Source organism: Diabrotica undecimpunctata, chromosome 10 (genome assembly GCF_040954645.1).
Source record: "Diabrotica undecimpunctata isolate CICGRU chromosome 10, icDiaUnde3, whole genome shotgun sequence".
In the NCBI taxonomy this organism is placed as follows: Eukaryota; Metazoa; Arthropoda; class Insecta; order Coleoptera; family Chrysomelidae; genus Diabrotica; species Diabrotica undecimpunctata.
Genome location: NC_092812.1, coordinates 53,641,990 through 53,666,806, shown reverse-complemented (window position 1 = coordinate 53,666,806; position 24,817 = coordinate 53,641,990). Strand labels below are relative to the sequence as shown.

Here is a 24,817-nt window from a genome sequence, read left to right as displayed (position 1 = left end):
TCAAGAACCTCTCAAAACTGAAGGTCTTTGATCAGTGTGTGCTTCCGGTTAAAACGTATGGACACACTGACCCTTACCAGAAAAGTAATAAGTAAAATACAAGTGGTACACAGAGGTCAATGTTGAATACATCCCTCAGATACAAAGTTAGAAATAAAATAGGAGAAAAACTGGAGTTATGGACGCAATTAAAAGAACTACAACGCTGAAATGGAACGGCAGGCCATGTTGCAAGAGAAGGATCAAAAAAATTTCAGAATGGAGACCTAGAGAGAATGCATGCGCAGGACAACTGGAATAAAGGTGCTCATGACCGGAAGTAATGAAATTATCTTCGGGAGGTCTATATTCATCAGCGTACTCAAAACGGCTATCGATGTAATTGTCTATTCATAAAAAAAATGATATTACTATTATTAAATTAGATATGATCTGTTTTGGTAAAAAAAGCTACATATGCTTCAAACAAGAATTAATAGTTTTGGATTAAAGCAAAAAAAGGTAACTTATATGTCAGTCTTTCGAAAGATCACTTTAATCATGCTTCTCACGACCTTTACGAACTCTTGCAAGTTTTGCATAGCTATCACCGACTACAATTCAGTTACCGTTACTTATGGAACTTGTTTTTTGTTCTAAAAGTTCATGTGATTTCTTTTTATTTTTGTGTGGAGATTGTGAATCATGCAACTCATCTAATTGTTATGTTTCCTCACAATTATCACTTTTTTCGCTTGTAGGATTTTATGACGAATGCTGTTATACAGGGTGGAAACCACTTATGGAATAAAATTATGTCTGTCTGTTTAAAAAAATTATAGAAAACGCTGAGACCCGTCGACTTTTATATATAAATGTGCACTTTCTAAATATAAATATAATTATTATTAACCACATGATCTCAATGAAGTATATCATGTAGGGTCTATTATGAATATTAGAGGGTGAAATTTTGAAATTTGAAACGCTGGCATACGTGTTAAATTCAAATGTGCGTGTTTTAAACATAGATATAAATGTACAGTGTTTTAATAAAACACCCTGTATATATTTTTTTTAGAAGCTAGTTACCAACCTCATCTCAAAAAGTCTATTATGTAGGGTCTATTTTGAATAATTCAAGGTGAAATTTTAAAATTATATATGATTTTCACCAAGAAATTAAATACATAAAATTTTGAAATTAATAATTTATCACACTAAAAAATAGTATTTTTTTAATTAGCTAAATACAGACATCAGTTTTCGAAACTAAGAACCCAATATATTGGGTTTTCCATTTAATTTCTTGACGAAAATTACACATAATTTCAAATTGTATTATTCATAATAAAACCTGCATAATATAGTTTGTTAAGATCAGGTTGTTGAGCAAATTTTAAAAACATAAAATATACAGGGTGTTCGATTACAAATAAAGCTTTTGAACTATGCAAGGCTTGCATGAGCATTTAAATTTATGTTTAAAAAGTTCATATTTATATACAGGGTGTTTCATTAAGAATTGTCCATATAGTAACTGATGAAACCAGAGCACAAAAAACCTAAAATACTTAAATAAAATATTCCTCCTTACCCAGTATTTTATTACAAATATTCTAAAATGGTTTACTTGACAAACAGTTTACACATGTTAGGATACTTTAAGTACTGTTATAAGACAGTTTTGCACTGTTACCAGAGGAGTGTGTAGGGATAGATACTTCCTTTTTCCCCCTCAAAATCTACGTCACTGTCGTAATAATCATTTCAGCACGTTTTTACTTATTCTTTGTTACTCTTTACGCAAATATCATCCTCTTGTCTCAATGCGATAGAGTAAGTAGTTTTCAAGATAGTATAGTTTTGATACTGGAACAAACAGGACCCAAAAAAAAATGTGCGAATTAGAACAGACAATTAGAAATGCAAAGACCGCAAAATCAGTAGGCCCAGATCAGATACCCACTTAACTAATTAAACGCATTGACGAAGAAGCACTGCATATACTTTTAGATCTGTTCAACAAAATATATACAACAGGAGTAATACCCGAAGATTATTTGCTGTCCACGTTTGTAACATTACCAAAATCGGTACATGCGACAGAATGCTCCCAGTACAGAACAATTTCCTTAATAAGCCACACACTTAAGATATTTCTCAAAATAATACATGGAAGACTATACAAAAAAATAGAAGAAGATATAGATGACACCCAGTTTGGATTCAGAGGACTAGGAACGAGAGAGGCTCTGTTCACTTTTAACGTTCTCGCGCAAAGACGACTAGATATGAACCAGGATCTTTATGTCTGTTTTATAGATTATCAAAAGGCTTTTGATAGAGTACGACATCAGAAACTCGTAAAATTGTTAAAAGAAAAGAATGTGGATAGTCGAGATATACGGGTTATTGTAAATCTGTACTGGAATGTCTGGAATCAAAAAGCAAAAGTTAGAATCGAAAATGTCGATACAGAAACTATAGAAATTAAAAAAGGTGTTAGACAGGGTTGCGTGCTGTCCCCATTGTTATTAAATCTGTACAGCGAAGCTATTTTTAAGGAAGCAATATCAGAGGAACAACAGGGTATATCAATAAACGGAAAAATCTTGAACAACATAAGATTCGCATATGACATTGCTGTTTTTGCAGACAGTTTAAAAGCAATGCAACGCTTAGTAAATAGATTACATCAAGTCAGTATAAAATATGGACTACAGATGTAGGAGAAACCAAGTTAAGAAAACCAAGTGCATGATTATTTCTAAGCAACATACAGTAGGAAGGCTAGATATCGAGGGAAATCAAGTAGAAAGAGTGAATAACTACAAATATCTGGGAATCTGGGTAAACGAAAACAATGACCAAGTTAGAGAAATAAGGACACGCGTTGAAATTGCAAGACAAGCATTTATAAAAATGAAAACAATGTTTGTTAATCGAGGCCTTGCTGTGGAGCTGAGGATAAGATCCTTAAGCTGGACACTAAAAGTGGATAATATAAAGAAGTTGGAATCATTTGAGAGGTGTGGTGCTATAGAAGGATTTTGAAAATACCATGGACCCTACGAGTTACAAATGCAGAAGTGTTAAGAAGGCTACAAAAGGATTGCGAGGTCATAAAGCACATCAAAACAAGAAAGCTGGAATAATTAAGCTACATTACCAGAGGTGCGAAATATGAGATATTAAGGCTCATAATGCAAGGTAAAATCAAGGATAAAAGAAACCTAAGAGAGTGGTTTAGTTGCAGCTCAGTAGATCTTTTCAGAGCAGCCGCCAATAAGGTACGGATACCTGTGATGACAGCCAACCTCCGATAGAAGAAACTATAGTTGGGCCGCCGAACAGATAGAATCCCAAAGCCGCGTGATCACCGAGTGTCGTAGAATTACAGAGTTGTGATTGGCTGTCTGCAGACTTAAATGCATTTGAAACCGAACGAGAGAAGCCGTGTACACAACGCAGAATCGTCTTCTTTTCAGAAGACGATAATTAAAATACAGAAATTTTAATTTGATATGATTTTTCTGACTAGTTGGTCACACTATTCCTACTACATAATTTAATAATAAATTGTAAATATCATAACTCCACTATCACAGTGACAAATAGAATTAAGTTTTCAATATGTATATTATGTATGGGTTTTACCGCATTTACTGCGATAATAATTGTATCTCAAATCTTGACCCAGTGTAAATCGAACTTGTGACGTTGGGAACTGCAACTCGTAACCAGCGCATGGCGTTCACGTGATAATTCTATCTGTTCGGCGGCCCAACTATACAAGAAGAAGAAGATAGTTTTAATCTTAAATTGCTCTTCTTGGGAAGTACTAGGAAAGTCCCATGATTCTTATGTTTTTTCCTCTCGTTCTATATCCATGTTGGTCAGCACCTATTACATACATTTATTTTAGAATAGTACAATATTTATGTACCAAATGATATTTTTAATAAAACAAAATTGACACATTAATTTATTTTATTTTGAATAAACAGATACGAAAGTTTGAGGTACAATACAATCATTACTATTTTCCGGCTTGTCAATGAAATAACAGTAATTATCACATAAGTTCTAAGGCATTGTAGTTATATAATTTAGAAAAGAGTCGATCTCTATATTGGGATGAACATTCGCTTTTCTTGTTAATTCTTCAGCTGGGCCAGCTTTTATTTATAAGAAACAGTGTCTATATTTCTTAGCTACTAGTTCAAATAGGAAGACCCAATTGGTCGAGATTGCAACCTTTGACTGCACAATGTGACAAACTTTGAAACAGAAAATTTTTATTCGAAAGATTTAGCGTTTCCCATACACTGATCTAGTGCAGAGAAAAGGACTAATTTTTGAAAAGGAAACTAAATATATTGTAGTTTTGCTTAATATAAATTTATTAAATAGTGTCAAATGTATATCAGTATAAAATGATTCTGATATCTTTAAAATACACTGCTGGATAAAAAACTCGGATGTTTAATGTTTTGGTGAATATCTACAATTATCATGTATGTGAGACTATATAATATAATAAATGTAGAAGGTAAGCTTTGTGGCATATTCTGAATGAGGATGGCTATTACATATTATCAAAGGAATATCAAAGAAACTAATAAACTACACTCTAGAATACAGTCTCTGATTGAGACTAATGTTAAAACAATTAAATGGCAGTCTAGTTTTGGCTTAATGTACTAAATATAAATAAATAAGTAATAAACAAACCTGTATATACATACTATTAGGTTAAGACAATTTTGTACCATATGATAGAAGTGTATTTCATTTCAATATATTTAGTGTTAAGTTATACATGTGGTGCCCGGTTTTTTTGTCAAACAGTGTCCAGTTGGTCCATCATACTTGATAATTTTTACAATTGAAAATGTGTCTATACTATATCAGATCTAATTATAAAATAAATATGAGTATATTTTTAGTGATGTTTAGTGATCAACCCTTCGATCAAATACAGTCTCTGATTGAGACAAAATTGAAACCATTGAAAAGGCCGAAAACAGCCTAGTTTTGGCTTAATATACTAAATATAAATACAGCAGCAATTTAATAAATTAAAGCATACTTCGAACATGATGTAATTGAATTACTATTGTACTTCCCCAACTTTCTAATAAAATTTGACTAAACATTTAAATTCTATGTATCAACATTTATGAACATCGTTTATGGACATGCAAAGAAACAAGATCAAAGTAAAAAATGTCCTTTAGACCAAAACACAAAAAGGTCGAAGGAAACATGAATGCAGCCAAACCTTCGAAATTTATTGGATTTATTCATCGGAATTTTTTGCAACTGATTGTGGAACTTTCCCTAAAACAAAACACAATAATTAAAATAATATTAATAACAATTAGCATAAGTTATATTTATTTGTTTTCAGATTTTTTCTGACTTTTCCCAAACTATCCCAATGTCAAAAACAAATTACTTTTGGCTTTCAAAATATTTTGCCATTCCAAATCATTCTCATACTCCTGCATTTTGTACATCTTCTTCAACTTCTTGCACTTTGATCTTGACCTTCCCCTTTTCTTTATTCCTCCTGGATTTCATTATATCACTATGTGCGTATGTCACTAGTTCATCTCCTGCTCGCCAGAGGTGACCTAGCCATCTAATTCTACATTGCTTTTTTGGCCACGATATCTTCTTTCAGTACTATTTATTTTGATATGTTTTGGTTAGTTCCAGTATGGTTCTCAAGATCTTTCTCCTGAATTGTTTCTGCTATATTGGTATATATATATACATACTCCGCCAAAAAAGTATCGCATCACCTATGAAACTGCAAATTTTGTATTAAAAATAATTTAAAACATAGATTTTTTTACTGTTGTTTTTTTTTTGTTTTTTAAGTACATAAGTATTAAAAGAAAAATGCAGAATGTACGAAAAAGAAAGGTTTTATTTAATTTATTTCATAAATTAGAAGTAAGCACACAAACAGCATTGAATAAAAAAAAATAAAAATCAAAAGTAATGATAATTTAATAAGACGTATTGCCTCCTCTAGCTCTTATAACATCTAGACAATGTTGTGGCATACTTCCAATTAATCTTCTTAGATAATCTATATCGATATTATCCCATTCTACGGTTAACAACCGTTGCAGGTCCTTAAGATTAGCTGACGAACATTACCAGATCTCACTCTTCTGTAAAGATGGTCCCAAACATGTTCTTTTGGATTTAAGTCCGGGCTGTGCGCTGGTCAATTCAAAACTTATAAATTTACCTCTTGAAGGTACTCAGTAACAATTCTTGCGACGTGTGGGCATGCATTGTCATGCATTAAAACAAAGTCATTACCAATAAATGTGGCGTAAGGAACAACATGCATCTCCAAAATTTCTCTAATGTACCTATCAGCAGGTAAGGATCCTCCATCTAGCTGTACAAATTCGGTTTGACCTCTAAGAGATATTCCGCCCCAGAGCATAATAGATCCTCCTCCAAAGTTTGTCGCCGGTCTTAGGTTGCATTGAAAATAACGCTCGCCATCTCGTCTATAAACTGGTATTCTTCGATCCGAAGTGTATAAACAAAATCTTGACTCATCCGTAAAGAGTATGTTACCCCAGTCGTCGATATTCCAGTTTACGTGCTCTCTTGCAAATGTTAGACGTGCTATACGGTGTTCCCTTGTAAGTCTCGGGGCATTGAAATAATTCGTGTACCCTCCAATGTAAAGACATTGGCTGGACCCTAGTCTATCTGGCCTTTCAGCATACGACCGTTAGCGGAACGTCTACCCCTACGAGTCCGACACCATTTGAGGGTGGCGTGATTACACAAAGTAACACGGGGCTCCACCCTCCCCGTAGTACCTGTGTTGCGGTACGCACACCCTCCGTTAATCCCCCCCGGGGCGTATAGGTGAGCGCAAGTCGAGGCTCGACCTCGCACGTTTGACAAGTCGCCACTGAGGAGCTTTAACAAGAAATTTAAAACAGCAACATTCGACCTTCAAAGTGTACTTCAACTACCTCACTCCCCAGTATCCCCATTTTACTACTCTCGAAAATTGTGTGTATACAATTTAACCATTTATGAGGGAGATGGTGAGCACGCATCTTGCTACTGCTTGAATGAAGTTAATGGAAAGCGTGGCAGCAACGAAATTGGATCTATTCTGTTAAAGTATATTACAAACTCTACTCCACAGTTCTGAAAATATCATTGTTTTCAGACATTTGTGGAGGTCAAAATAGAAACCAGCAAGTGGCTGCTGCACTTCTCTATGCAGTGCATACTACGCACTTGGAATGCATAAAACAGAAATTTTTGGAGTCAGGACATGGTCATATGAAGTACGACTCTATACATTCGGCGATAGAGTATTCTAAAAAAACCGAACAGCTTTTATCATGAATGATTGGCTGGAAATATTTAGGTTAGCACGGCAGAAAAGATTACAGAAGGAGCCGTATGCAGTACGAGAACTTAAATATACAGATTTCTATGATCTAAATAATTGGACATGAACAATGATAAAAAATAGAACGAAAGATGAAGACGGCTGCACAGTATCCTGGCTAAAAATTAAATGCTTCAAATTTGTAAAAGAACAAGCCGATGTGATTTCTTTTAGATATGACCATTTATCGCCATGTAAAAAATTAATTATTTCTTGTGGTCCAGGAAGGAGTATTCGGGATATTTCAGAAATAAGGTTAAAATCTCTCAAGCTCAACGTAACAAAAACACATTTTATGCGTTTCTTACCAAAAAACTTAACTCCAAATTCTGACTTTTATTTACATGTGGATGGCAAATCAGTAGAAAGTTATACTACAACGAAATTTTTGGGGGTAACCCTAGATCATAAACTTACATGGGAAACTCATGTAAATCATGTATCAGCAAAGTTAAGTACATGTAGCTGTATAATGCGTAATTTAAGAGAAACTGTCTCATTTGATATATTGCGAATGATTTACTTTAGTTTAGTCCAGTCTGTACTTCAGTATGGCTTAATATTTTGGGGTTGCTCATCTCATTTTGAACAGGCATTTATAGCTCAAAAGAAAGTTTTAAGAAGTATATATATGGCGTTCCATTTTCAGATAGTTGCAAGCCACTATTTAAGAAGTCTAATATTTTAACATCCGTGTGGATGTTGTCTGTCGCCCATCGGACGCGTCCCCAGGTGGTGGATAGGGGAACGCCCTAACCAGTCCTAGGACTGGCGGGTAGGTGGGAAATAAAATACCACCCGTGAACCAAAACAGACTGGCATGGCAACCCAACAGAGTCCCTGGCCCTCCAGGTTGGGGGTTAGGCTAGAGGCTAACAACCTCTTCCTGTAAAAATCATATGTTACGGAACCTCAAGGACTATTAGCCGGACGGAACTTACGACGACGACACTGCAAACGAAAAATGGAATTAAGATTAGGAACATGGAACACCCGAACCCTGTACCGAGCTGGAGCACTCGCATCTCTACTAGACATAGTGAACATGTACAGAGTAGATGTTTTGGCACTGCAGGAAATGCGATGGACGGGAACAGGCATTCTTGATAAGAGAACCCACTCCATATATTACAGCTGCAATGAAAACCAACACATAGATGGAGTGGGATTTATAGTAAACCAAAGAACAAAAGGCCTAGTTATTGATTTTAAAGCCTACAGTCAAAGAATGTGCTATTTACGCTTAAAAGGTAAATTCTTTAATTACAGTTTAATTAATGCACATGCCCCGACCGACGACAAACTAGAAGACATTAAAGAACAGTTTTTCGAAGACCTAGAACAAGCCTACAGAAGATGCCCCAAAAATGACATTAAAATAGTGCTAGGTGACATGAATGCAAGAATAGGACGAGAGTATGTTTTTATGCCGACTATAGGAAGGCATAGCCTACACAACATCAGTAGCGATAATGGATTACGACTGATAAACTTAGCAGCAGCACTGAACATGACCGTCGCTAGCACCTATTTTGAACACAAGAATATACACAAGGTAACCTGGACCTCCCCTGATTTAAGAACAACTAGTCAGATTGATCACATCTTAATAGATTCAAGACACGGAACGGACATAATAAACTGCAGAAGTTATAGAGGCGCAAACATAGACTCAGACCATTGTTTAGTGATCTCAACACTAAGGGCTAGAATTTCAAACTCCAACAAAGAAAAAGAAATAAATAGAAAGAAATGGAATGTACAGAAGCTGAGAGATGCAACTGTTGCAAAACAGTACTGGGAAAATGTTACCAATAGGTTAAGGAATCAAAGTCTAGGCGAAGAAGACCAGAGAGATATAGACTCATTCTGGAACAGGATAAGGGAAGATATTGAGTCAGCAGCACAAGATGAAATAGGAACAGAAACTTGTACCCGAAAAAATCACTGGTTTGACGATGAATGCAAAGACGCAACACAGAAAAAAAATGAAGCCTATGCAAAAATGCTTACCCGCCGAACTAGAACAAGTATAGAGAATTACCAGACAAAGAGAAGAGAAGAAAAGAAAATACACAGAATGAAGAATCGAAACCACTTAAAAAAGGAACTTCAATATATAGAAAACCTCAACAGAGAGAAAGAATTCAGAACATTCTATAAGAAAGTTAACATCAACAGAAAAGAATTTAAGGCAAACACAAATCAATGTAGAAGTTTAAATGGCGATCTCTTAACAACAAGAACAGACGTACTAAACCGATGGACGGAATATTTTAACCAGATACTTAATATAGAGGAAGAAGAAAACCCGGAAGACGAAAGCTGCGAGGTAAGCGGAGCAGACGAGAGGGAGGAGGATCCACCAACGATCCTGGAAGTTAAAGACGCTGTAAACAAACTAGCCAGAAACAAATCACCCGGAATAGATAATCTCCCAGCGGAATTATATAAAGAAGGTGGCCACGATATCATAATAGCCCTACAGCAGCTTATAAAAGAAATATGGATACAGAAGTCCCTTCCCAATGATTGGAATATTGGAATACTTTGCACCATACACAAAAAGGGTGATATCTTTGAATGCTCTAACTATCGAGGAATTACGCTCCTAAATGCAGCGTATAAAATATTCTCCAATATACTATGCCATCGTATGGCACCATATGCAGAGCGAATAATAGGACAATACCAGGCTGGTTTCAGAGGTGGTAAATCAACAATTCATCAGATTTCAACCCTAAGACAAATTCTAGAGAAAACACTGGAATACGGTGTAGACACGCACCACATATTTATAGACTACAAGGCAGCCTACGACTCTGTAAATAGAAGAGAATTGTTTAGAGCAATGATAGACCTAGGAGTACCAAATCAGTTGGTAAGTTTAACCAAACTAACCCTTGAAAAAGTTGAATGCAAAGTACGAATCCAGGGGGAACTCTCTGAACCTTTTAAAACAAATAACGGGCTACGTCAGGGAGACCCACTCTCCTGTATACTATTCAATCTAGCTTTGGAAAAAGTAATACGTACGTCACAAATCACAACTACCGGTTCAATATATAACAAATCTGTGCAAATCTTAGCATATGCTGATGATATCAATATTGTTGGGAGAACGGAAAACGCAGCACGAGAGGCGTACGTAGCATTAAAGGAAGCGGCTACAAAAATGGGTTTAATAATAAACACCAACAAAACAAAATACATGAAAATAGGTACGCAACCACAAACACTACGGCCACTTGTTATAGAAAATGACGTCATCGAAGCAGTTAACGAATTTGTATACCTGGGAACGCTCGTCAATACTGAAAATGACACTACCGCAGAGATAAACCGCAGAATTTGCACGGCTAATAGATGCTATTTTGGGCTTAATCTCCTTTTTAAATCTACAGTTATATCAAGAAATACAAAAGTAAAACTCTACAAAACAATAATACGCCCAGTCCTAACATATGGTTCAGAAACCTGGACTTTAACAAAAAGTAATGAAAACATGTTAGGATGTTTCGAAAGAAAAATACTAAGGCGCATCTATGGAGCGGTAAATGAAAATGGTGTCTGGAGAAGACGATACAACTTCGAACTCTATAGGATATACCAGGAACCAGATATCGTAAAACACATAAAGATAGGACGTCTAAGGTGGGTAGGCCATGTTATGCGGATGGAGCAAACCGACCCAGCTAGAAAAACGCTCCTTGATAGACCTATTGGTCAAAGAAGAAGAGGAAGACCCAGAACAAGATTCCTAGATAACATCGATGAAGACATGAGAAATATGGAAATACGTGCTTGGCGGAGGAAGGCGATGGATAGGGACGACTGGAGAAAAATTCTTGGGGAGGCTAGGACCCACACAGGGTTGTAAAGCCAAAATGATGAATATTTTAACATTACCTGGCCTTTTAATTTTCCAATTAATATTGCACATTGAGGAAAACAAGCTCAAGTTTAATAGAAATGAGGACATTCACTCACATGATACTAGAGGTAAATCAAATTTTCGACAACCTTTCTCTAGATTAGGTGTATCCCAACATGCACCTGAATATATTGGAATAAAATGTTACAATAAAATGGTCAATATATTAACTCTCCGTAATTCTTCAAATAAAGGTTTTGGCCAAACTGTGTATTCATTTTTAATGGACAACACATTCTACGGTGTTGATGGATTTTTAAATTTTTAACATTTTTGCAACAATAGTTCTATATTTGTATTTGTAACTTTTATTTCTTATTTATTTTATTCTAATCACTGTTTTATTTTAATCATGTGTATTTTTACTATATATTGTACTCTTTTGTACTAAAATTTTGACTAGTCTGATAAGATTTGTGAAAACTTTGTGGATGAATAAATTCTATCTATCTATCTATTATCACTGCAATGTCTAAAGTTCATACGAATATATATATATATATATATATATATATATATATATATATATATATATATATATATATATATATATATATATATATACCTCTAAATAGACTATATGTGTTTATTGCAATGTCTATACACTGTTTATACAGAATAAGCTTATAGACTGCAAACAGATATCTACTAATACAGTATGAACTTTTGGCCACAATTCTGCTATTGTGAAAAAGTAAGCAGACAATTTAAAAATTTCTCAATGAGAAATAGTTACACTTTATAAATTTCCCCCTATGGGAAATCCTTTATTGTATTGACTAAACGAAATATAACTGATAGACTGAATATTCTGATATTTACTGAATTACAGTTAATTAAAATATATACCAGTTTTAGAAATAAAACTAAACCTGCATAGTATTAAAGTAGTTTTAAATAAACATCCATATATTATTATGGCACTCACCATCTTCCTCCACTGGAGTAATTGGGTTCATATTGGACAGCTTTAACTCCTGTAAATAACATTGTCTCTCAGCTGTTAGCTTTCTGCATAACTTTTCTAATGCATCCAACTTTTTTTGACTGACATCTAAGTCTAGAGCAGTTTTTTTATGAACTTCCATAAGTGATTCCCATTTGTTGTTGGTTTGTTGCCATCTATTGTGCCATTCATTGCGATCTCTTTCCAAAACATTATTTATTTTATGCATATGAGCCATTTCATCTTTGAGTGAATCAAATACCTAAAAAGGCCATAAATATAATAGATATCATCAATAAAAAGTGATTACTCACCTTGTTGCTTCTCTTCATTGTAGTTTCAAAGTCACTATACTGCTTTTGATATGAGTTTAGATGATCCTGTAAGCTATTGACATTCTCTTGAAGTACCTTATTTGTCTCATCACTTCTTTCTAAATTAATAATCATCATGGCTCTATCTTTTTTCCAAATTTCACGTTCTGCTTCAAACTCACACTCAAGCTTCTTAAGCTGTGTCTCAGAGAGTTTCTTCTGTAGATCCATCTGACGATTCATGTTAGACAAGTGAAGTTCCCTTTCCTGAAATTGTTCATATAATTCAGCTAGTTTAGAAGTCATATTAATATTTTCATTTCGTAAACGAGAAGATTTGTCCTTATTCTCATCCATAAGTTGTGTAAGGGCATTAAGTTTCTCTGTGAATCTAGCTGCAACTTCCTTTCTTTTCTCCTCCTCATCCTTCAGTCTGTTGTAGTTTTCCTCCTGTATGGAACAATATAAAAATTTACAAAGATTATTACCATAAATCATTAAAAACATAGCATATCAAACAATAACATAGCATTAAATATAAATGTCAAAAGCAACAATGGAAGCCAAAAGATTGGATAAAAAAACATTGCTATCAGGGATGATATGATAGTATGAGAGAATCTTCCTACATGGATATAATATGCAAATTGCAAATATATTCACGAAAAACTAAAAATACTGGAATCTAAATTTAATATTAGGTAACAGCAAATTGAAATTAAGGAAAAAACATTATTTGATTCCGTTTATATATAAAGACTCATAATATTAAGACACATTTATTCATAAACATTGTTTCTTACCTTTATATCTCGATTTTGTTTCTGAAGTTCTCTAGCTAAATTTTCTAGTTTAGACCTAGACATTATGTTTTTTGCAAGATCAGTTTCAACATGCTCTTTTTCCCTTTTCAAACATTTTAATTGTTTTTCACTAGTTTTAAGAGTGGATGAAGCTGCTTTGTAGTCATTATATAGTTCTATGTATTTCTCTTTGATAAAATAAATTCTCTCTGTTACTGGCAGGTTAGTAAGAGATTCGAGCAAATTATCCCATGATCTTTGATCTCTTGATTTTCTTTTTTCATCTCGCCTCTTCTTAATTGCTCCTGTATTTACTGCAGGTACAAATACAGGCAAGTTGGCTGTATTGGGGCAGATATTTTCAGAATAAGGTTTTTCAGATGAATGAAGAGACTTTCCAGATATAGGGATAGACAGATTTTCAGCATTTTGGCAAACCTGTTTAGAATCTACCTTTTCAGAAGTGCTATTAGGACAAATATTTTCACATGAAAGGGGGGCTTTTTCAGAAAGAGGTACTGCCAATTTCTCAGTGGCGCTATGAGTTAATTGTGGTGTTACTAATGGAGATTGTTCTTGATTTTCACCACAAACCGGTACCGCCGGTATTTCAGTTTTATTTTGGGGTTCCATAACCTAGAATTTAGATTTAATAATGTACAGACAGAATTTTAAAACAATACAAGAAACTTACAAATTGCAGATTGAGCGCAGACAGGGGAATAGTTTTCACACTAAGTTTTAACGGTATAATAACACTTAAAAATTATGTTGAATAAAACTATTTGGTCTTAAAATCGTTTTAACTTTCTTTTGCTTTATAAACAAGTTGGTTTATATGGTTGTTAAGGATACGAGTACAAATTTCAGCATTTTAGTTTTTATTAGATTATTTTTCATTGATAAAACATTCATACTTTTTGGTATGAACTATACACTAATTAATAAAAATATATATTCAATTTGTTTTTAAAAATCCTACTACATATCTCCCATAAATTAAGCTCTAAGCTCTAAAACGTTACTTGTCCTTGTCACTTGTCTATATCTTAGACACTAAAAATTACTAGCCTAGCCGCCTTTATTATTATGGTCAAGCACAAGCACAGTATTATAGACATAGACAATTCTTATTACGTCTATGCACAGTATAGACAAATATGCTAAAAGTTTGTAAAAGGAATTATGTCGGTTCGGTTAATGAGATAAAATGGGATTATTTCATATTTCTATGTTACTAAATCAATTAATTTACGTGTAGAGTATGATTTGTAAATACGATCATTAAAAGTTCTTCATAATAATTGAAATAGGTACTTGTTCACCATGTCTCTTAAATCAAAATATATATGTAATGAATTTATGTAGAATTATATGTTAGAACATCTAGAGACGCTGGTAGGTACGAGATGGATAAATCATAAAAGTAGATGTAAGAATGTATGGAACGCATACATCCACAAATTGATATTTTTGTTATAAATTAATATTAAAAATAAATACTACACCTAAAATGAAGCAACACTACATACAAGTAATCTATAAAAAATAGTTTGACTTATAATAAATACATGCTTATAAAGTTTTTAATTTATGAAGTTACTGATTTATTTCGACGGCAGAAAAGAAATTTGTCAAAAATGAATTATTTCTACTTAGAAGTTTTTTGTAGATTATAAGTACCTACACAAATTATGGTTTAAAGAAAACAATTGTAGATATAAAATAATAGGCCCATGAGTTTGTTTCACAGCTTCAAAAAATAAAACTAGATTTAGGCCATTCATATATTTCGAAATAAATTCGAATTTATTATAAATAAAATAAATTTTGTTGAGGTTATGTGAAAACTATTTAATGAATTAAGCACATGGGTAGTCTTTTATCACTTTTATTTAAGAAACCAAAAGTGTTTTTTATATACGCTTACCTTTTTTTTCTTATTAGTTCACTGTCTAAACTGTATGGTACATATCTTAAGTATGCTTTGGATATATAATCATGTACAAAATGTCATTGATGTAGCCTACATTTTCATATTATAAAAAGATCTATTTTCAGAACCTAATTTTATTCCCATCTATGTTTAGATTGCATGGAACCAAAATGTAACGCAATTTCAAACGCTTTCCCGCCATCGTACAAATACGGGCCAGTTTCTGTTAAATAAAAACAAATAAGGGAGTCCATTAATTCAAATCCATTTATTAATACTATATACACTAAAAACTAGTTTTAGTTTTATAAGAAGCAGTTTTACTAATTGTAATATTTTTGAATAAATTATTTATTCAGTTGGTGGGTAATCGTAGCCGAGGGCTGCTATTACCTCAAATAAGAATACATTTAATTAACATTTGAGTAGTACCGTTTACTGATAAAAATCGCAACTGAATGTTTTCTTCCTTTCCCCATTGATGCAAGCGTCTGGTTCAAATCACACAACCCAAACACAGTTCTAGATTTGTTCCAAATTCTCCACATATTATATATTCAGTTGTTTCTCTATACTCTTTAGTTTTCATATTAGAATCTTCCTCATAATAATCTACTTTTTTTATATGAAATGTGTGATTTTGGTGTGAAATTTTGATTGAAATGTTGCTTGAGATGCTACCGGTTGACGTAAACACTTGTCTCTTAACTATTTTTATCTTCGGTTCCTGGGGAAGTATGGAGAGTATTAAGTAAACAGGAACAAGTTGGCTAACAGGTTTATTTAATAAAATTATGAAAGTTGGACAAATGCCAGACGAATGGAGAAGCAGTATGTATATTAGTACCTGTTTACAAAAGCAAGAGAGATATAAAAAGATACCTCCAAGTGGCAATTTCGCATCTATTGTTTATTTCTGGTGGTCCAGCGTCCAGAACGCGTCCCGCCGGCTCGTGGATCCGTTCGCGGGTTCACACACGGAATTGCCGATATCGCGACCCGTTGCGCTGTTTGGACTTTTGTTTGCGGTTTTTCTGGAACTTCAATTCACTGGTGTGTGCGTTCACGTTGCGATTTTACGCACGACGTATATGAACAAGGCGCAAATAATTACTAATCTGGTGCTAAATCGAAATATTAGGATTAGCCTGGGCAGCTTTTGGTAAATTAAACTATGTATTTAAATCAAAGCTACCCATATTCCTCAAAACGAAATTCTTTGACCAATGTATGTTACCTGTACTCACTTATGGAGCGGAAACATTAATACTCACAAAAAAGGTAGTGAATAAGATTCCCATGACTCAGAAGGCTACGGGGCGTCAGATGTTGGGTGTCTCTCTGAGAAACCGAATCCCAAACGAAGAAATATAGAACAAAAACAATAGACGCCATCGAAAAAATCGCGTCGCTACAATGGAACTGGGCAGGACACGTCTCAATATTATCAGACAATCGATGGACAAAACATATTGTCGAGTGGAGACCAAGACAAGTAGCACTACGGATCAGAGGTCGCCCACAAACTAGACGGACTGACGACCTGAAGCATGTTAGCAATAACTGGATGCAAGCCGCACAAGACAGAGACAGATGGAAAGAGCTGAGGGAGACCTATGTCCAGCAGTGGATGTATAGAGGTTGATGATGATGAAGGAACATGGAAATGTGAATTCTGACGTAGTGAATGGGGAGGAATATGAAAACAAACTAGCTGAAGCAATTCAGGAGATTGGATTATTTTATTAACAAGCTTTACAAATAAAGATTGAAAGGTAACTCTTCTGGTAAGAGAATCCAGATTCAAGAAATTGATCATACCAGAATAAGAATATAGTCTACACAATTTACAAGAACAGTAGATAGAGATATTCTTTGAACTCTCTAACTTTTCGATACATGTTTGCGTAAAGAGAATCCAGATCACAGTTGAATGTTGAAGTTGGGAGCGGACAAGAGAAAAGTATATAGTTTTTAGATATGCAATTCTATGAAAATCTCTGGTATGCCTCTTAATGAAACCAATTTGTTTCCTAGCCTTGTTGTATATAAGATCTATGTGCAAATTGAAGGACAAATTTCTCTGAAAACCCACACCTAGATCTGTGACATTATTAACCATCTCAAGCAAAATATTAAAATTCTAATTAAATACCATGGGCTCAAAAGGTTGATAAAACTGGATCACTTAACATTTCACAAAACTGTCCAATGATTTTTTGTAGCCCAAGATAATCCGAATAATATTAAAAATAATTTTATGTCATCTGCTTATGCTAAGATTTCACAGTCAGTCAAGGGCCTGCTAGCATCATCAAGAAAAACTGTAAAGATAAGAGGTCCCAAATAGGCACTACAGAGGTAGGAAGGTATTCAGTTGAAGTAAAGCCCTTCAGTTTGACACACAAAGATCGGTCTTGCATATAACTTTTTAACCAATAAAAAATTTTGCCAGACACTCTAAAAAAATTTCAAAAAATATGCTTGTAGACAGTCGGTATAATTCTAATCGATATGAGAAATGTTTTTTAATGCAATTATAACATAATCAGTGTAAATTAATAGATTAGTAGAAGTTGAACAACCAGACAGGAAACCATGCTGACCAGTATGAAGCTGATTCTTCAGGTTTAATTTCAAAAAATCAGTCAGTAAAGCCTCAAAAATTTTAAGAATAGCAGAAAGAGTTATAATTAATTAGAAATGAATGATTTAAGGATGACATCAATAAATAAATTGTGATGGAGAGTGACCCTCAGTCAGCGATTTATTAAAAATAAGCCATAGAGGCCTATATATAAAAAATGTACAATCCCTTAAAAATAAGTTAGAATATTCCGCCTGGACCATGACCTTTATTGGTATTAAGACACTATAAGCATGCTAAAATATGACATAAGTTAAGAGACTTAAATTAAAAGTCACCACCAAAATTGACCAGAAACTATCGAAACTTATTTAATCAAGCTTTAACCGGCGATTGAAGTTAATCGGCTGATTTAGTAATCGTACGATTATTAGGTAGTACATAGCAGAAAGTACCGGACCGGACCTTGGAGTAGTAAAAACAGTTTGCTTCTGGTACTGGTAGTGGTGGAAATTAATTCGCTTTTTCCAATCCTATTACAGGACTATTCCATAAATAAATAATATAGTGTATACAGGACTATTCTATGACGACTATTTCAGATTTCAGCCAGCTTTGTATATTCCATAGGACATAATACTCTGGTCTATTAGTCTATTCTATTCTATAATTTTATTATGTCACAACACACAGCATTTGTTCGGTGGCAGAAGGAACGTCCTTGATAATTGTTAAATTCCTCTAGTAGGGATAGGGAGTACGGAGTTACCTTCAGTTCGATGACCTTTATTTACCAAAAACCAAAAGCCAAAACACAAGATGCAGTGCGCTATAAAAGGGGTAAATAAATAGATCTTCGGAAATATTCTTCGCAAGAGTTAGCAGATTGGTTTTGACGACAGGTTTGACGAGAAACTATACTTGGCATCTTCAATTCAATTCATCTTTTATTTTGAAGAATGCATTAAGTGTCCTCTATGATCTCAGTGGTCTACTTAAAATCTAATTTAGTGACTGAAGAAGACGACTCCAAAGTGATCCAGTTGTACCTAAAACATCACTAAAACATACTACTCTTTCACAGTTTCACAAATAGCTTGGACAGCAGCCCCCAGTTCCTTTATTTGTTTTCACTAACTTATCAGACAGAGCTAATGCAACAACAATATTCACTTTGATATATATTATAGATAAATTATAAAATCTAGCACACAGCCTTAACAATTATAATACATATTCAAATTACAAACAACCAATTCGTAGACAAAACTGAAGATAAGAAATACCTAATACAAAATAAAAATGTGCTGATTTCTTGCGAAAAGTCATGTCATGTACATTGAATGAGCAATAATGTGTGGGCGGTAATAATCCTATCTCATCGATAATCGAACGATTCTCTGGCACTCAAATGACGAATTGACAAAATTTGAAAATCGCGTAACTCTGAATTCGTGGAAGTCTTAGTTGAGGTATTACTGTATTTAGAGTTGTTGATTTTTTTAAAGAGCAATTTAAAAAGGCTTCCGTATAATTCTACACTTAACCCTAGAATAAATGAGTTTGAATAATTTCAACTCTTGACTTCCTGCTTATAGGGTTGATGGGTTTTAAATTATTTTTTTAAGATTATTTGATTGACATTTAATTTTATTTTGGGGGTGGTCATGACCCCCGTGACCCCCCCTTGGATCCGAAAATGCTTAAGTCTACTGTTATTATTTTTGATTCAAACCATTCTTTTAGTTATTGGAACGTTTTTTCCATTAAAATTTCGAAGCACAAAATCATCTTTTATTTTTTTATAGTTGTTTTAACTTTAGGAATATTTATATCACTCATTTTGTGCAATTGCTTCAATTTTCTCATATACTGGGATTAAAGTTTGTTGTAAATACTTATTTTGATAAATAACATTACCATCTGTATCAAATGAAATAGTTCAGAATGATAATTTTGAAGTTGCTTTTCAGCGGGCATTTCATAATAAAAACGGAACCCTGTAGCTTAAAATTATATACATTTTTTTTATTGTCGGTAATGCTTGCTTCTATAGATACCGAAATTCTCATTGACGTAATATTCATTGTCAAGTATATTTTTGCTCAAATAATAACTTTTATTTGAAAATTTTTTATACTATACTAGTTTTGATTGACCAGCTTAAGTTCTTGATTTATAAATGTAATATTACGCTCTTATTTTTTCGAAGAGATAACAGTTTAAATTCGTCTAAAACGAGTTTATTATCATATAACATAACAAATATAAAACCTACCTAAAACGAGAATCAAGAACAATACTACTTCTTAAACAAGATTATTTGTTTGACAATTGTGTCATATAATTTTAACAATTAATGAGATAGTGGAATAATGTAAGAAAACTTTTAAAAAATACTGTATAGGGCAAATCTTGGCAAGAAGCAACACAAATAGCGAAAAAGCATTTCATCAAAAGCTAGAATCACTTCCCTCGACAACTAACGGAAGGAGGAACGATTATGTATGTATCTATGCATATATTATAATAAAAGAAGATTAAAACAGGGAACTAACAATATAGTAGTTGGTACTAAAATCAATAACAATTTTTGTTATAATAAATAATCACAATAAAAAACCAATAAACAATATTGTTACGATATGTGACTATTATTACACTATGAGAAAAACCACAAAGCAAATAGTGAATTGAAAACGTTTTCTGAATGTAAAATAGCGCTAATAAATATAATGCGGATTTTAAACCGATGATCGGTGGCGTATCCATAAAGTTGCTTTTGGATAGCACATTATTTGCAATAATGATGGATCGCGTCTCGGAATAAGAATATTACGCCTGCGACAATTATACTGGTCTGTCATGTGGTAGCGGGAACGTCTATACGTCGACCAAAAAATTCCCTAATTACATTAGTTGTTGGTGCTCTGTAGGGTGATATAAGGATAATATCGGAACTCCGCGATTCAAAAACAAGTAAGTTGCGTCACACAATAATATTCATTTTCAAAATATACTCAAAAACTTTAAGGTATAAAACTTTAGCTAGTAAATATTCTTGTTGGAGGCGTATCATACACAATTTGTATGAATATATTTCACTTTGGTGATTACTTTAATGATATTATTTGTGTTTACAGTATTTTCTTATAATAGGTAAATATTCAACATAAATTTATTGAATATTTTTCAGATACTTAAATAAAGATTTTTGCTCAAAAACATTAATTTGGTACTTACTAAAAAAATCATATTTTATGATTGTAAAAAATGTACTCTATTATTTTTTCCTTCCACTTTTTTTGTTTTTAAAGATTTAGTAGAAAGGCGTCAGGAAAAATTATTGATACAAAAATTAAAAGTCAGTTGTAAAGTTTTCACATATTTTGTTCTTAATGTTTAGTAAAGATATATTTATTTCATGTATTTATTCCTGTATATTTTCATCTATATTATCTGTCGTTTTCTTTTAATGATTGGTAAGTAAATATAGTATATTTCCTAGGTTATTAGTTTTACATAAATATTGATATTTCGTGAACGCAGTTTCCTCTTGTAATCCATGTATCTTTATTGCCGTGGTTTGGAATTCTTGAATGAATAGATGTTTAAACATTAGGCACACTGTTCTTATAATGAACTCTTCATATTTAAAAAAATACGTTCTAAAATGTTTTAATATACAGGGTGTTCCTTTAAAAAAACACAACTTCAGGTCAATTTAATTTTTAAATTGTAATTCTTTTGCACATCCACTTTTTTCTGTTATATTTGTTGAAATTATGGCGTCATCGCCATTTTTTTATGGGACACTATATTTAATTAAAGCAATGAATAGTTCTTCCACAGGCAGATTCAATGGTATATGGTTTAGCTATCCTTTTAATTACTTTATGAAATATTCAAGAAAATCATTTATAACACACCAGGAGGAAAATGGAAATGAGATGAGAAAATACGTTTTATTTTATTAAATCAAATGTTTAAAATATCCAGCAATAACTATCTGATAGTAGCCAATTCAATGTTCGAATCCATCAGATGACATTCTAAATTTATATTAGGAGTGATGTTTAAAATTAATTCTCTATCGAAGCTTTTTAAATAAACCTACATCCAAAAGTCTAAGGAGCTTAAATCCGGAGAATGAGGTGGCCGTCTAATAAACCAGCTTCTACCTATCCATCGAGTTGGTCTTCTGTGATATTCCTCTCCCACTCGTCCCAATAAGCCGCAGATTAGCAATTCTTCGTATTGAGTGAATAATGTCTCGACATTGAACATGACCGCCAAACATATGCTTTCTCATTTTGGCATCAATTGGTGCCTAATATAGTCATTCTTAATTTACCCTTTTGTATCACTCTATTCATCCATTTAAGCATTCTCATTCTCATCTCAAGTATTCTCATTCTATCTCTATTCTAATTATATACCCAAGTGATATTGTCAGTACTGTTTTGAACGAACATGGAAATGTTTAAAGTACTCTAAATCTTTTTCTCCTGATCATACTGATAAATAATTAGCCAAATGTTGAGAAATACCAAACAACACGGAGTTAATGAAATTACTTGTGCAGACTGCCCCCGATCTTATATAGGTCAAACAAATCGTAGAATTCAAAATAGGATTTATGAACATTCCCTTTCTGTTTACAATTCTGATTCAATTTCGGCTCTAGGTCAACACCATCTTCATATAGGTCACACAATTGATTTTGAAACTCCACAACCGTAGCCCCCATCCGCTTCTATACCTAAACCAAGAATTATCCGAGAAGCCATTTTCTTCTTAAAGTGCCTATCCGTTCCGGATGTTGGCGATCATCACGGCTATCTTTACTTTATTTATTGCAGCGCGGAACAGTTCAGTGGTAGTCGTGTTATACCACTTTCGTAAATTTTGAAGCCAGGAAATGCGTCTTCTTCCCGGTCTTCTCTTACCATTTACTTTCCCTTGGAGAATCAGCTGGAGAAGGCCGTAACGTTCTTGATTTCTCATTACATGTCCTAGATATTCCAACTTTTTAGTTTTGACGGTCATGAGAATTTCACATTCTTTCCCCATTCTACGCAGGACCTCCACGTTAGTAACTCTGTCAACCCAGGAGAAGCCATAGAAATTGAAAAAAGACCGAATTGTTTCAATAAAAGAGATGTCATACGGTTACCTTCGACATGGAGACCGTATTTAATTCCGATTTTTGCAAAAAAACTAGGACGGCGCATTTACATTTACCATTTACAATTTTGAAATCCACGGTAATAGTAATATCATTACCCCAGTTAGATTATTTATATTACAATAAATACAAGTGATCATCAAATTTTTATCATACACGGGATTCTATGTTAGACAAGGTTCGGGTTAGTCGCAATTTAAAATAGATTTTTTCATAAATCTGCACTGTAAATAAAATTTTTACGAACTGTAAAATAGTATCAACTTCAATAGATTCTAACATCATATTGATAACATTTTTTATAATAACTGAAATAAACTTTTTGCTAATTCTGAAGTTAAATTAGCGTAGGTGGATGTGAAAAAATATTTTAGTACAAATCGTAAAAACATCATTCGACATAAAATATTTAATTCAATCTACTCTGGTGTGAGCACAATGTTTGTGACAATCTGTTAAAATGGTGAATAAATGTGTTTTAAAAAAATAAATTTATAAAAACAACATGTAGAATATCCCAAAAACAGTAACATTAAGAATATTAATATAATTTATTAGTATCATACTTATATTTTTATACAGAGTTTTAAGTATGGAACGAATCAATTATCTCGGTATAGGCTTGCACGATTTCTAAGTCTTTTCGGTCAAGTTCGAAAGAAGGAAATGGACAAGATACTTTTACTTAATGTCATTCATTAATCTGTTTAAATATACCGATTTTAAAATTATCCAATGAAAACTTAACTTCTTTTTTAAAATGATATTGTAAATTGAATATTTTAAGTGAAACGACTCTAAAGGTAAACTCGTTGTACTCGCCAGTAATAGATAATATAAAAACTAATAATAAATAATAAATAAAAACTAATAATAGTGCAATAGTAATGCAAGCAATTTGAAAAAAAAAACAACTCTGCAACAATATCACGTTTTGTACAAGAAGAATTATCAAAATTTTTTGTTCCTGCAGCTGTTCCTAACCATAAATTATTACTTTTTTATCCGATGCTGCACCAGATATGGTCAAGGCAGGACAAATTTTAACAATATTTTTTCCAACTTAATACATGTTACTTGTTTAGCACATGGTATCAATAGAGTTGCGGAAGAAATTAGAAAAAGTTTCCTTTTGTAAACTCCCTGATAACAAGCATAAAAAAGTATTATTTAAATCTCCAATAAGAATTCAACTTTATAAAAAATGCTTCCAAATATTCCGTTCCACCAGAACCCGTTTTAACACGATCGGGAGCATGGTTGAAAGACGCTTTTTTCTATTCAGACTATTTCGTAGATTTAAAAAAATATAATTGACGTTTTAACGGATGAAAGTTCCATCTCTGCTAGATGCTAAACAAATAACGTTCTTCAGCAGCAACTTTCATTCATTAAATCAAATTTTAGTTTCATTCAAAAAACTATTACTCAATTAGAATAATCAAAGTTGTCCTTGGTAGAAACCATAGCCTTAATAAAAAAAATTAGATCAGCTTGTCAAATGTTAAAGGTGACACTGGAAAAGATATTTTTTAAAAATTAGAAACAATAGTTCAAAAAAACAATGTTTGACCGAAACTTACTGAGGTAGCTGACATTCTTGTTGGTAATTTTTTCGAAAAATAGATTTAGAACCAAATATTTCTGTGAATTTAGAATATGCTCCACTTACATCCG

General features: G+C 33.1%; 2 protein-coding genes across 3 annotated transcripts in view; one reads left to right on the top strand and one right to left on the bottom strand.

Annotated features, from left to right (window-relative positions):
• Positions 1 to 3,954: 3,954 nt before the first annotated feature.
• Positions 3,955 to 15,515, bottom strand: LOC140451992 (beta-taxilin-like). Of its 2 annotated transcripts, none has more exons than XM_072545994.1 (5): positions 15,360 to 15,515; positions 13,430 to 14,065; positions 12,627 to 13,076; positions 12,295 to 12,574; positions 3,955 to 5,325 (listed from the first exon to the last, which is right to left on the bottom strand). In XM_072545994.1, exons 2-5 carry the CDS (start codon positions 14,060 to 14,062, stop codon positions 5,285 to 5,287), a joined length of 1,404 nt encoding a protein of 467 aa, XP_072402095.1. In that variant the 5' UTR covers positions 14,063 to 14,065; positions 15,360 to 15,515; the 3' UTR covers positions 3,955 to 5,284. The 2 variants fall into 2 exon arrangements, with proteins under 2 accessions (XP_072402095.1, XP_072402094.1); XM_072545993.1 differs by lacking the exon at positions 15,360 to 15,515 and adding an exon at positions 14,124 to 14,464.
• A 5,239-nt stretch (positions 15,516 to 20,754) lies between these two features.
• The window catches only part of LOC140452014 (rhodopsin, GQ-coupled), a 64,920-nt gene continuing 60,857 nt past the window's right edge, over positions 20,755 to 24,817 (top strand). The window contains exon 1 of the mRNA XM_072546024.1: positions 20,755 to 20,931. The gene's annotated coding sequence lies outside the window, so the exon portion shown is untranslated. The remainder of the gene's footprint in view (positions 20,932 to 24,817) is intronic.

Bases quoted from the DNA above. Each gene is read 5' to 3' on its own strand.
- LOC140451992 (XM_072545994.1), bottom strand. From the start codon at position 14,062: ATGGAACCCCAAAATAAAACTGAAATACCGGCGGTACCGGTTTGTGGT. The intron at 12,575-12,626 runs GTGAGTAATCAC...TGGCCTTTTTAG, and splicing joins CAATGAAGAGAAGCAACAAG to GTATTTGATTCACTCAAAGA. The intron at 5,326-12,294 runs GTGAGTGCCATA...GTTTTGTTTTAG, and splicing joins TACTCCAGTGGAGGAAGATG to GGAAAGTTCCACAATCAGTT.